This window comes from Drepanopeziza brunnea (assembly GCF_022702325.1).
Source record: "Drepanopeziza brunnea f. sp. 'multigermtubi' strain 214-2 chromosome Unknown ctg7, whole genome shotgun sequence".
In the NCBI taxonomy this organism is placed as follows: domain Eukaryota; kingdom Fungi; phylum Ascomycota; class Leotiomycetes; order Helotiales; family Drepanopezizaceae; genus Drepanopeziza; species Drepanopeziza brunnea.
Window position 1 is genome coordinate 1,260,023 of NW_027094070.1, and position 13,016 is coordinate 1,273,038.

At 51.3% G+C, this 13,016-nt stretch overlaps 4 protein-coding genes across 5 annotated transcripts; 2 read left to right on the top strand and 2 right to left on the bottom strand.

The window, feature by feature from the left end:
* Nucleotides 1-239: 239 nt before the first annotated feature.
* L3040_004820 (uncharacterized protein) lies at nucleotides 240-5,789 on the bottom strand (the record flags this gene model as incomplete). Its single annotated transcript, XM_007288534.2, has 2 exons — nucleotides 240-4,454; nucleotides 4,536-5,789. 2 exons carry the CDS (start codon nucleotides 5,787-5,789, stop codon nucleotides 240-242), a joined length of 5,469 nt encoding a protein of 1,822 aa, XP_007288596.2.
* Nucleotides 5,790-6,446: 657 nt separating this feature from the next.
* Nucleotides 6,447-7,955, top strand: L3040_004821 (uncharacterized protein; the record flags this gene model as incomplete). The annotated part of the gene is made up of 3 exons (XM_007288535.2): nucleotides 6,447-6,749; nucleotides 6,803-7,477; nucleotides 7,539-7,955. The coding sequence occupies 3 exons, from the start codon at nucleotides 6,447-6,449 to the stop codon at nucleotides 7,953-7,955; spliced, it is 1,395 nt and encodes a 464-aa protein (XP_007288597.2).
* A 1,507-nt stretch (nucleotides 7,956-9,462) lies between these two features.
* L3040_004822 (uncharacterized protein) lies at nucleotides 9,463-11,603 on the bottom strand (the record flags this gene model as incomplete). Its single annotated transcript, XM_007288536.1, has 4 exons — nucleotides 9,463-10,295; nucleotides 10,346-11,211; nucleotides 11,263-11,285; nucleotides 11,331-11,603. 4 exons carry the CDS (start codon nucleotides 11,601-11,603, stop codon nucleotides 9,463-9,465), a joined length of 1,995 nt encoding a protein of 664 aa, XP_007288598.1.
* A 282-nt stretch (nucleotides 11,604-11,885) lies between these two features.
* Nucleotides 11,886-12,844, top strand: L3040_004823 (uncharacterized protein; the record flags this gene model as incomplete). Of its 2 annotated transcripts, none has more annotated exons than XM_066156346.1 (3): nucleotides 11,886-11,984; nucleotides 12,050-12,531; nucleotides 12,583-12,844. In XM_066156346.1, the coding sequence occupies 3 exons, from the start codon at nucleotides 11,886-11,888 to the stop codon at nucleotides 12,842-12,844; spliced, it is 843 nt and encodes a 280-aa protein (XP_066011759.1). The 2 variants fall into 2 exon arrangements, with proteins under 2 accessions (XP_066011759.1, XP_066011758.1); XM_066156345.1 differs by having other exon boundaries at nucleotides 12,050-12,528.
* Nucleotides 12,845-13,016: the final 172 nt, after the last annotated feature.

Genomic DNA, 13,016 nt, shown 5'->3' on the forward strand with positions numbered 1-13,016 from the left:
TCTCGTACACAAAAACACCCCAGGAAAAAGGATAAGCCCCAATCTCAGTCTACAGACAGCGAACCCCTCGCTATTCCGGGAAAAGCAAGCCCAGCCTCAAAACTCCCTACCAAGTGGTCATCTCAGAGACTGCCCTGGGCCGCCTCACTCTCGGTCTGGGGTCCATAAAAAATACCTAACTGACTGAATGCCACGCTCAAATAGCAGAACCAAACCATCCTCCCCTGCCCGTCTCCCGCTCACCGGAAACTGGACCGTCTCCTCATACGCGTCGCCATCGCGCTTGTTGGACTTGAGGAGTCGTCAGGCCGCCGCTCAGGAATGCCGAGTTTGATTTCTCCCACCCTCCTCAGCAGACCTTGCAAAGCCATGCGGACTTCGGTTCCCATGTCTCTATTCAAGAGATCGGTGCCGAGGGGATAGAACGTCTCAATGTACCTCTCAAAGTCTTCGCGTGGGAAGTTCACGTAGCCTTCCAGCACATCCACCACAACCGGTCTCCACGCAATGATGTTCCTTTGCTGAGACTCTTCCTCTAGCTGCGTGAAGCCGCGAATTATATCCGCGCAGAGCGGCACAAGTGCAGCTTCCGTGTCGCCGCGGTTACGCTTTCGCTCCTCGCTGTCGTCGTGGTACATGCGTAGCAGGATGCTGACGTACGTAGCGGCGCTTCCGCTCTCCTGCTTTAGTAGGTTGGGGGGCTGCTTCATGAAACCTTCGCGCCACAGACGCATGCGCAGCTCCTTGTTCTCGTTAAAGCGCTTGGCGAAAAGAAAACTCTTCTTGAGGAGGCCCATGAGGCGGAGGAGTTCGGGACTCGGGATTTGTGTGTACACGGCATCGTTAGAGAAAAGCTCGTTGACAGTTTCGATCATTAGGAGTTGAAGGACGCATTTCGTGATGATCTTGTTGAAGAATCGTCGACGGGCAGCGGTGACGACGACTGGCTGTTGCTGAAGTCCTGACTGTGGTTTGTAGTCTTCCAGGTCGGTGGCTGTTGCTGCTGTTGGCGTGATGGATGCGGCCTCGTTGATGCTTTCTGCGTCTGATGCTAGGCCGTGGGCTGTTACAATCCTCAGAGATTTCTCGTCTACTGTCGGCTCATCTATGGGAGACATTGCACCATCTAATCCCCCAGCGGCTGAGCTAGTAGCGGAGAAGAGTTGAGATGCCGTGGTCTTCTCGAAGAGTTCCACAAAGGCTCCCACAATTTTCGACCAATGTGCAGGCTGGAACCTCGTGACATTCTGCAGGATCAGCTGTTGGAGACAATTGCTGCCAATGCGAGCGATCGTATCGTTTTCTTGACAAATGCACAGCGTCAACAGATCCAAGAATCTGTCGAGCATGTACTCGAGTGATTTGAAGTAATAGGTGAAGAGGGAGATCATGTTTCGCAAGGCTTGGATCATGGTCGTTGATAGCCAGACAGATAGTTCCTCCTGGGTAAGGACATTGGACATCTCCGAATTTGATTTCAACACCATGAAGATCGGATAGAGCAGCTGTCGCCAGAGTATATCCCAGAAATCGTGTGGGAAGTTGCGACCGTAATTGATGAGAGACTCGAATAGATAATTAAGTGCGTTTGATCTCACTTCCAAGTCCTCACCCGTCATCAGAACATCGTGGAAGGCGAAGAGGACTGGGAACCAAAACGCTTCTTCTTGCGACGTCCTGCTTATTTGATTGGATGCCAGGTCTGGGGACTTGATGGAGCCGTCGGAGTTTACGTCCGATTTATTCGACAGCGGGCACTCCGGTGTCTTGAGCATCCTTGGGATGATCGATTTGAGAGTCTCCATAGCCTGTAGACCCTTCTTCTGGAACCTCATGTTCTTCGAGAACTCTGTCAAACACACGACAAGGTCGGCGAAAGCAGCTTGGGAGATGACCATGCCAAAATGAGTCTTGTAGACTTGATTGACATTATCGAAGGCAAGGTTGACGATGCTCTCGTATGGTTCTCGAGCAGCAACAGTGAACACGCCAAACATCGTTCGCCATCCGGAACGAATATTCGCTCCTCGCGCTTGGATCATCTGAATCAGACAGCGGAGGATCATATCTTTGACGGTAGAGACGCTGCTGTTCGCCATGACATGTTCGAACGGCTTGAGGAAGTCTTTCTGGAACTTGAAACCGGGTAGCTCTTCAATCTCCATGAATCGCATTGACAATTGGCGCAACGAGTCTAGAGCGAAGAAGACTACGCGAGTATTGTTGTAACACCCAACCCGATTGAAGTGCTCTCCTAATACCGCCCAGATGTTGGTCCACTCGAATCTGACTCTGGTCATGTTGTAGTAACTGATCTCAACCAGTTTTTGGAGACAGTATGTTCTAGGATTTTCGGTTTGACCTCCTGTCCTGATCTCCTCCCAGCTCACTTCAGTTAGGGCCCTGACAAAGTGAACGATGGCTTCACCCGATAAATTCGCACTGTTGGTGAAAATCCGGTCCACGCCCCTGATGACCTCCTCTGAGCGACTCTCCATGGCAATTTCCATCGAGTAGATCGTGCCTGAAGTCGTGGAGCGAGGCCTTGGACGAGCTGGTCTTGTTGATTGACTCGATTTTCTCGAATTTATGGATTGTGCATCGGCCTTCGACGCAGGCACGATCCTGGCCTTGGATACATCTGGGATTGAACCCTCGTCAATGCCGTCGGATATCAGCTGCAATCTATCCAGCTGACTGATACACATCAGAATATCCCGCCATGAGCCTTTTAGGAGGCCACCTTCCGTCTGCCCAATCTCGATCAGAACCTTGAGAGCCTCGACGTGCTTCGCTTGCATCTCTGTTGGGTTGTTAAGGTTAGTGGCGTTCTTCAATGCCGAGACGAAGGCCTCTCGCGCGGTTTCCAGATCAAAGAGGCATGCAATGCGGACGGCGAGTTTCATGCCCTCCATGCACAGCCTGACGATCTCAATGTTGTGAGCGTGTTGCATTTGACCTGAGAATCCAGAAAAGAACGACATCCAAGTGACGTCAAACATCGGACCAACGTGCTTAAATGACGTGGCAGGGATGAACTTGATACCCCCCGATTTTGCGGCATTCTTGCGTTGGTTGCGGAACAAGTTCTTAAACAGCTGTTCAGACCGATTCGAAATCTCTTCAGATTGTTGCAAATAGGCCTCTCGCTGTAGATCCCGACCAACAGTAGCCAGAGCCTGACCGAGACCCGCCGCAATCCCACCCGACTGCTGAGGTATTATTCCCATGGCTGCGGCAGCTTCCCTCTCACTTTTTAAAACGATCTCATTCGCATGAATCTCTTCAAAAATACCATTGAGATACTCGTCCGGAAGGTTGGCATTATCGTTGATGCCTCGATTGTTCTTAATGAAGTCTTCCTTGGTCATACGCTTGACGACTTGTCGACTATGCGCATCGGTGTTCAACATGATTACCGAGTAGGCAAGCACGTAAGCTGTATCTGCATTGGCAAAAGCATTCGGGTTGCCGGTCACATATCGATTGGCAAACTTCAACATGAAGCGATCGATTTTCTGTGACTCTCCTGGCAGGCGGAAAGACTGGAGAAATTGTCTCAAAGCATCGACGAAACGACGTTTCGTGAAGTCCATAGTGTCAACGAAAGCATGCATGATGGCGATGTTCCGCTCGTCGCCCTCACCAAGGTATTCTCCGATTTGAGCCTTATCCAATCGTTCTTCGGTGATCAAGAAGTGTGCAATATCCACAGGAGTATCACTTGGGATAAACCCTTCATTGAGCAGTAGCTGAATTCCACGCTTAGGCTTGAAGTTAAATTGCTTGATTGCATTGCTCAGAGCCGTTTTCCTTTGCTTCTCCTTTTCAAGTTGATTCGGATCATCATCGACGATTGGAGTAGAAGGCGGCATAGGTGTGTCGCCGTTCGTGATTCGTGAGGAGGTCTCGATTTGCGACGGGTCAAGCGACTGCCGTGCGTCTTCCGAATGCCTCCCTTCTCCATCGGGGCTCCCAGTGACTTCGGCAATACCCTGTTGAGACCAATTGACCATCGATCTCAGCGTTTCCACGAGACAGTCCAAAGCGAGACGTTTGATGATGTACTCTTTCGGCACTTCATCATCAACATTCGCATGCCGATCAGTTAGGTGAGCAGTCGTCAATGAAGGGGGAAGAGTCCCCCGAGCTTGCCAGTCTGACCCTGAGCCATTCAGAGCCCCTTTTACAGCTCGCTCTTCGTACTGTTGTTGGTGAAGCGGGCTGACCATAACAGCTTGACTCGCAGCTTTGGAGAGATCCTCAATTAGAGTCTGGAACATGTTATCAACATTCCTGTCACAATCATAATTCAAATACGTCTCGACTAGCGCGCGTGGATCTCCACAATATCTCTGAAGGATACCCATGAAATACAGCTTTTGGGCAACGGGAGCATTACGCCGCTCCAGAAGCGCCAGGTAGATCTCATTGAGGAACACCTCGATTTCTTTCTGTCATAGGGTCAGTCAGGCAGTCAAAAAAAAAAAAAAAAAAAAAAAAAAAACTGGTCCAACGAATTGTGCACAACGCACCTTAAATGGAGCTCTCATATATTTCAGCATAAGCCAAAATATCTCGCAGCACACTTCAAAAACTCTATCCACCGAACTTGCACCGTTGCGAGTGATGCTCAAACACAGGTAGAACTTGATAGCCTGCAAGAATCCCGTGGGCTCGTTGCTTTTGCTGTTGGTGATGGTACAAAGAGGAGAAGTGAAGACGAGCATATTATTATTTAGTAAAGTGTGAATCAAGTGAAGCGAAATCAGTTTGGACCGCATGGCTTGCCCCTTTAGATCGTAGAGTTGGTCGGGCGGGAGAACTTTAGTACTGAGATTGCAAAATGATCGGAATACCAGATATGCGTCCCTGATGTAGACCTCGTCTTCGTTTTCCTCAGAGTCCATTTCTTCGTCCATGCAGTCCTCAGTGGGTGTAGTCTCCCCTGCTGTGTATTGAGGTGCTGGCTGAAGATGCTTCAACTGCGTTACCATTGTTGAGCCGTCTCCCATTTGTGAATCGTCAAAGCTCTTGCGATGTTCGAGGTCTTTCAACGTGAGTTTTGGCCCCTCTTCTTCAGACGGCATTTCTGAAGTGACGCTCTCTTCCACGGACTCCTCTCTTGCATCACTGCTATGGGGCTCCGCCGAGACATCGACAGTATATGAACTTATGTTGCCTGGGCTCTTGTCTGATTTCGAGAGGTTCAATCGAGCTTCCTTCATGTGAATCCGTGTCTTGACCCGTTCAAAGACTGTCCCGACCATCTGCGTCAAGGTTCCTTGAGCCACCTGCTGATTCGTACTGCTCCTCGAGAGAAGGAAGACATTATAGACCTGCCGTACGGCTTTAAGTAAACCAGCACCATGCACCACAATTTTATCGTTCAACACAGCTGCCAGTAAGGACTTTACAATCTGGAGTTGTATCTCCACCGCCGTGGTCTCTCCTTGAAAGCAGTCGCATATCGTATTGATCGCTCGGTCGATCAGAGGCTCTCGGGAAGCCTCCTTGTCGGCGTTAGGAGAAGATGGGACGGAGAAGTAGGAATAGCTGATGAGCTTTCCAATGCAATCCAGAGCTGTCGTGGTCAAGGGGATGCTGCCGGATTTGGTGGCCCATTGCAACGGCGCAAATATGATCTCGGGGTCGGGCAATTGGGGCGCATGCTCCTTGATATCCTTCAGGGCTTTCTGAACCGACTCGGAGAGCGGTTTGCTCTTGTTGGCCTCTTTGGAAGCCGCAATAGCTTCCAGCGCTGACACTACAAAGACGATGGAGCTCATCGTAAGGTCGTGAATAGGCCGGCTCCCATGTGTAGTAGTAGGTAAAAGAAGGACTGGCTGTCACGGGCGCTGTCGCTGTCGCTGTCGCTGTCACTGGATGTGTTGTCTCGCCTGGAGATAATTCGAGGCTGAAGTAAAGTGAGACGGAGTTGCAGGCGGGTCGGGTCGGGTCGAGTCGAGTTCGTGTGTTGAGAAAAGAAATATTCCCAGTCTGATTATTGAGTAGGTGTTGTAGTGTAGGTATTTACCACGTCTCCCGCATCATCCCCTTTGCGTACGAATGAGTGGTGAAATAAAAGAAAGAAGCTGTCCAATCCCCGATAAGCTATGGCCGTAGCCCTGAATCCCTGCGTATGTAAGCGCGGCGTCTGCTGGGCCAATTGCATGCTCCGTCCATCAGGGCTTGACGATGGGGGTAGCTAGACTCTACCTACTGCAGAGTAGCCCCGGCTCCGCTAGGTCCGACCGAGAATTTATTCTCAGTCTCAACGAATTTCGCCCGGAACTCGCATCCTCTATCCCACATCATCTTCCTCTTCCTCAACCCTCTCGTCCGCGACGCTGCTGGTCCACGACCTCAATTGTCTGGACACTTCTACTCTCAGTTCCCTCGTTTTATCTCTTCTGAATTCTTTACTACGCTCAAAGCTCGACAAGATGTTCGCTGCGGTCCTGAGACGGCGCGCAGTGCAGTCCTCCCTCCCCTTCCAATTCGCTCGATGCTATGCCTCCAAGTCTTTTCCGCCTCATACGGTGGTCACAATGCCCGCTCTGTCGCCCACTATGACATCCGGTAATATCGGGACGTGGCAGAAGAAGGTTGGAGACGCGGTCGCCCCGGGAGATGTACTGGTTGAGATCGAGACCGACAAGGCGCAAATGGACTTTGAGTTCCAGGAGGATGGCGTTCTGGCCAAGATCTTGAAGGAATCGGGCGCGAAGGATATCGCAGTTGGTAATGTACATGCCCAATGCAGCTTGATTCCTACTCAGTACTAAACTGACATTCCTAGCCCATCGCTGTCGTGATCGAGGAGGGCGCCGATGCTTCTGCCTTCGATGCCTTCACACTCGAGGATGCTGGAGGAGAGAGTGCACCTGCACCACCACCAAAGGAGGAGGCCAGTCAATCGTCCGAGACCGCAGACACACAATCCGGAACTGCTCCACCAAAGGCCAAGTCAACACCAGCCCCCGAACAACCCGAGTCGAGTGGTGGAAAGTTAGAACCGGCTTTGGCGAGAGCTCCGAATGCGAGTGCTGCGGCTATCAGATTGGCAATTGATTCTGGTGTCAAAATCACTGGTCTCAAGGGTACTGGAACTGGTGGGCAAATCACTGAGGCCGATGTCAAGAAGGCTTCCTCAGGAAGCGCTCCAGCTGCCCCGGGTGCGGCTCCTACAGCTTCATACGTCGACACCCCCATCTCCTCCATGCGCAAAACTATCGCCAACCGTCTCACCGAGTCTATGAACCAAAACCCCCACTACTTTGTTGCAGCCACTGTATCCGTTAGCAAGCTCTTGAAGCTCCGAGCTGCCCTCAACGCTTCCGCAAATGGCGAATACAAGCTCTCGGTCAACGATTTCTTGATCAAGGCTGTCGGTGTTGCATGCAAGAAGGTGCCTACTGTCAACTCCAGCTGGAGAGACGGTTTCATCCGCCAATTCAACAACGTTGATGTCAGCGTAAGTTCCACTCTACAATGTATACGTATATACCACACTGAACGCTAATCCAATTCCCAAGGTCGCTGTCGCAACCCCCGTCGGCCTCATGACCCCCATCGTCAAGAATGTCGAAGGTCTCGGTCTGTCGTCCATCTCCGCCGCCGTCAAGGACCTCGGAAAGCGTGCGCGCGATGGTAAGCTCAAGCCCGAAGAGTACCAAGGCGGAACCTTTACCATCTCCAACATGGGCATGAACTCCGCGATTGACCGCTTCACCGCCGTCATCAACCCACCCCAAGCCGGTATCCTGGCCGTTGGAACCACCAAGAAAGTTGCCATCCCTGTCGAGACCGAGGAGGGCACTTCGCTAGAGTGGGACGACCAGATTGTAGTCACGGGCTCCTTCGACCACAAGGTTGTGGATGGTGCGGTGGGTGGTGAGTGGATCAAGGAGTTCAAGAAGGTGGTGGAGAATCCCTTGGAGCTGCTGCTGTAAGTGGGTGGATAGGGATGGGAGACGGAGAAATGAGGCGTAGGTGGGAGACTGCGTTGTAATTGGCATAGAGAGATTCCCCATGTAACCTTGTACAATGACCCCCGTGCTGCCTTTATTTTCGTAAATAGACCCGGGGGAGGGTAACCGGGGAGGGGGATCAAAATCGACTATGAAAAATCCCAAGTCCACTCATCTAATACCTACCTACACAACGCAAGAACTTTGTCCAAGGCTGCCTGGAACACTCACCCAGTACAACCATTCATTCACACGTGAAATAACACTTGAGAGCAACACTCAATCGCCGAAGGAGAAGAGAGGGAGAGGGAGAGAACGGAAAGAAAGAAAGAAGAAGCGCTTCAAATTCATCTACTTTTCTACTTTTCTACTTTACTCTACTTTACTCTACTTTACTCTACTTTACTCTACTTTACTCTACTTTACTCTACTTTACTCTACTTTTCTTTACTTGATTCGGTATCTCCTCGTAATTCCTTCCTTCCTTCCTCCTACTGCACCGTAGCACTGTACAGCACAGCCTCCATGCTGTCGACCAGACCATACCATACCATACCAAACCATACCAAACCATACCATACCAAACCAAACCAAACCAGACCAAACCAAACCAGACCAAATCAAACCAGCGTCCATACCCAACTAAGGAGCAGGTAAGAATACAACTCCTTTCTTAATCACCTAGGTACTTACTTACATACATACTTACTTACTGACTGACATACTGACTGACTGACTGACTCCGTTAGCAGCAGTGCAAGAAGATGGGTTCTCTGTATGTCTCTCTGTCTCTCTCTCTGTCTCTCTCTCCGCACACACAGTATACTTACTATACCTACCATACACGATATCATACCATAGCATAGCATACCATACCCTACCACATCCTAACGATTCCTCTCTTATCTTGCCCTTCCCAATCCCCAATCCCCAATCCCCAATCTCCAATCCCCAATCTCCACCCTTCAATCTCCAACCTCCATACTCAAGAGCCCAGCCAGTCATGTACCTACCTATCTCTACACATAACATCATAACATCATAACATCATAACATCATAACATCATAAAATTGTAAAATATTATATTATTCCGTGTATACAAACCACGCTCCGAGACACCTACACCTACACCTACACCTAGGTACCCCTCCCTCCCTTCATCCCAGCAAACGACAAGGGAGGGAAAAAACAAACACCCTCTTCCCAAAAGAATCAGTCAGTCCCACGCACCTACGTGATTTCAACGCTTCCCTTCTTTTCGCGACTCGGAGAACGCCGCCCAATGCCGCTTGTTTCTGTTTCTTTTTCTCTTGTTTTTTTTTTCTTTTGGCCTAGGCTGCCTGCCAGTAGACCTGGAGACGACTGTAGAATGATATGATACCGAGACGAGATAGGAATCTGCTTCCCTCATGGACCGCCAGCACACCCCCCCAACTTCCCAACTTCCATGTCTTTATTGACACTTCTTCCAAGTAAAACAGGTAGAGCCTATTTCAATAACCTCAGGGCCCTGTTCCCATTCCCATTCCCATTTCCATTACCATTCCCACCCCCACCATAAACCCCCGCAAAGTCCAACTGCCCCAGCATCCCACTCACCTCATCAATCTCCCGCCCCAGATCCCCCATATTTCCGCTCAGCGCAGCAACCTCATCGAACCGCCTGGCCTTCTTCGCGGCATCCACCATCTCCGCGACCAGGAACTTTTGCTCCTCGAGCACTATCAGGCGTTCCCTGAGCTCCTTCTCTTCGGCTTCGATGGCCGAAACGGCGGAGCTGGAGCTGATTTGCGACGCCGAGTCAATGTCGTTAGACTTGACAGCCGCCAGGGCGCCACGGCCATTGGGAAGGCCGTTAGCCCCGTGCGGAGAGGCGTGTTTGAGGATCTTGGGGAGGGATTTGAGGGGTAGCATGTGGATACTCAGAAAGTTGGCTGCTTGTTGGTAGATGGCTTTCTGCAGCTTCGCCTGCGCAGCACTTTTTGTAGGCAAGTCACGTATGCGTTTCGCAGCCAAATCGTACTTGCCAAAGCTATCGATCAGGCGTTTCCGGACTTTGGACGCTTCCGTCAACGTCTGGTGGGAGGGCGGTTTATCAGGGTCTTGCAGGGCAATGAGAAGCCGTTGAAAGTTGGGGAGGAGGAGGCGGATGCCTCTCTCAAATTGTAGGAGGTTTTCGTAGGCGCGTTGATCGGGCGGTTTATGGGAGACGGAAGCTGCGAAGTCCTTTTTGTTGAATACTGTTGCTTTGCAGTCTCTGCACATGCGGATGTCGATGCTGAGTTCCGTGGTTCCGTTCTTTTCGGACTGGAGGTTAGTTGCTGGACATTGTCAGCCGCTGAGAATCGTGAAAGCGGAATGTGCAATTTACCTGCTGTCACGTTCAGGCCTATCTCCATTGAGCAGCCTGTTCGAAGGTCCGAGCAGACTACTCTTCCACATAATCGGCAATGGTGCCGCCGGAACGACCAAGATCCGAACTCTTGTTGGCAAAATGGACATTTTGACACTTTCGCGTCTTCCTCCCAAGTCACTACCGATTGCTCCAGTATCTTCCGCTGGTTCTTCAGCCCTGAAATTGACAGTATCCCACCATTACTTCCTGACAAGTCTTCAGATGGCGTTGCCAACAATTGGGTTAGCTTAGTGAGCCTCTTCTCCAATCTCGATATCTCCAGGTATTCCCTGTCCACTTTCTTCCTCCGCATCGCCATGAAATTGGCAGAATCGTCTCGTATGAGTCCATTATGGTCATTATACCATTCCCTTGACTTGAAGCAAGTCTCGCAGGTCCTGCACCACAGCCCTCGAACTGGCTCATGTTGGGCCGACCTCGAAAGCTTCATCTGGTACATAGTGTGATCCTCGCAGAACAATCGCCCGCACTTCCTGCAGTTTACACTTCCATTGACAGCTCCGAGCCTCTTCCCACATGCTGGCTCCGTACATAGGTCGCTGAAACCCGTCCTCTGCCAATGTGCCCTAGTAACTACCTCGTCGGGATCGATCATCCTAGCTGGCTCTGGCGTTGAATTTCGGTTGCCTGAGTGGGAGATGGGAGCGGAAGCTGCCATGGACATAGACTCGTTCGATTCGAAAACATCCAATCCTTTCAATTTTTGATTGATCACTGCCAACGGCTGGAAATTCTTGGCTTTTATAACCTGCTTGTCGAACCAATTCTTGACCTCATCCTGCTCGACTGCTGGCAGTTCCTGATGGTTGTCGTCCAGATGTCTGCAGACTATTAGCGATTGTGCGTCGTCAAAAAAGGATAGGTCCTCTTACCGATTGAGTTGCAATAATGTCATCTGTAATCGTCAGTATAGTTTTTCACAGTGTTTCAAGAAACTTACCATTTCGTCGTTACAGATGGGACAGAGGAGCCTGCTACTTGCCCCCGTACCTGCCGACCTTCCGTTTTGCAGAGAGACTACAGATCTCAAGTCCTGTCCATCTGGTATGGGCGAGGTACCCAGAGGAGAGGCAGACGACCCTCCAGACGAAACGGTGCTTTCCGCCGTCGAGGAGATCAGCGACGAGGTTCGCTGATGCGCCGGGGGAATGGGAGGTGCCAGCGACTTTCCACTCCCCAGAACCCTCCCGCCTCCCAGTTTCCTACCAGACATGGCGGGAGTAGATGGACGGAATCCGGGTTCCTCAGAAGAAGCAGAGGCCTGCCAGACCAAGGTGGTTTGGAAGAATGGCCGGCCTGACCTGGGAAACTGCGGCGGTTGCAAGCGTTACCGAGGGTCAGTCAGGCAATGGGTGAGGCGAGGATGCCGAACGATAAGCTCCGTAGGTACTTACTTAGTCTTATCGGGCTGGTGCAAGGATCTCCACCAAAAAAACGTTCGTGAATGTACTAGCAATACTTACTGCGATACTTACTGCAATACTGACCTGAAGACATGGGCGCCGATAAGTTTCCTGAGGTTGAGGGCGGCGGCTCCTTGATTCTGGCATGGCAGATCCGTAACAAGAGGGTTTTGGTGGTCGGGGGCGGGGAGGCAAGTTTCCAATGCGCCGCCGGGCAACCCACGCCCACGGATTGTTTGTTGACTGACTCTGCTAGGTTGCGGCAGGACGGATCCTGAACGTGCTCAATGCAGACGCCAAAGTCACCGTGGTGTCTCCCCGCGCAGGCCTGAATCCCGAAGTGGCATATCGCATCGAGAAGGGCCAGGTCGACTACGTGGACCGGAAGTTCGAAGCGGCGGATCTCGACAATGTCGATATGGTCTTGACGGCAGTGGACGATCCGGTCGCCTCGACGGAGATATGGAAGCTGTGCAAGGAGAGGAGGATTGCAGCCAATATCGCCGATGTGCCACCTGAATGCGACTTCTACTTTGGAAGCATACATCGGGATGGACCGCTGCAGATCATGGTCAGCACCAACGGCAAAGGGCCGCGACTGGCGAATATTGTGCGGAGGTCCATCGCCGAAAAGCTGCCCCCGAACATTGGAGATGCGATCTTGAAGGTTGGGCGGCTGAGGCAGAAGCTGAGACAGGTCGCGCCCAACCCTGAGGAGGGACCCAAGAGGATGTCGTGGTTGGTGGCAAATCATCGTTCCTTGGTGTATATACTAATATGTTATGCCAGGATGATCAAGGTCAGCGACGCCTACAGCTTGGAGGACCTATGTGAGATGCGCGAAGAGGACATGGAAATACTGCTACGATTCTACGGCCCGGATAAGGTACCTCGATTTGGTTGTCTCAAGGCTATTGAAGGGAACGATGTGGAAACGCTGTTAGCACCTTATGCTCCTGGCCAAATACCTCCGGCCGGCTGTCCCAAAGCTCTGGAGAGACAGTGGGATGCTTTTGACGGCTCTTTTGGATTCTGTGTTGGGTGCGGATAGGAGGATAGGACTGGAGGGGGGGGGGGGTTGTATTCTGTATAGCCACGGAGTTCAGGCCTGGGTTGGGGATACACTATGGTACATTGTAGTACACCGGACAATTAGGTAGGGAAATCGGAAGTGTAAGATGACGAAGAAGCAATGCCCTTTAACAAGACATCTTCAAGGAAAG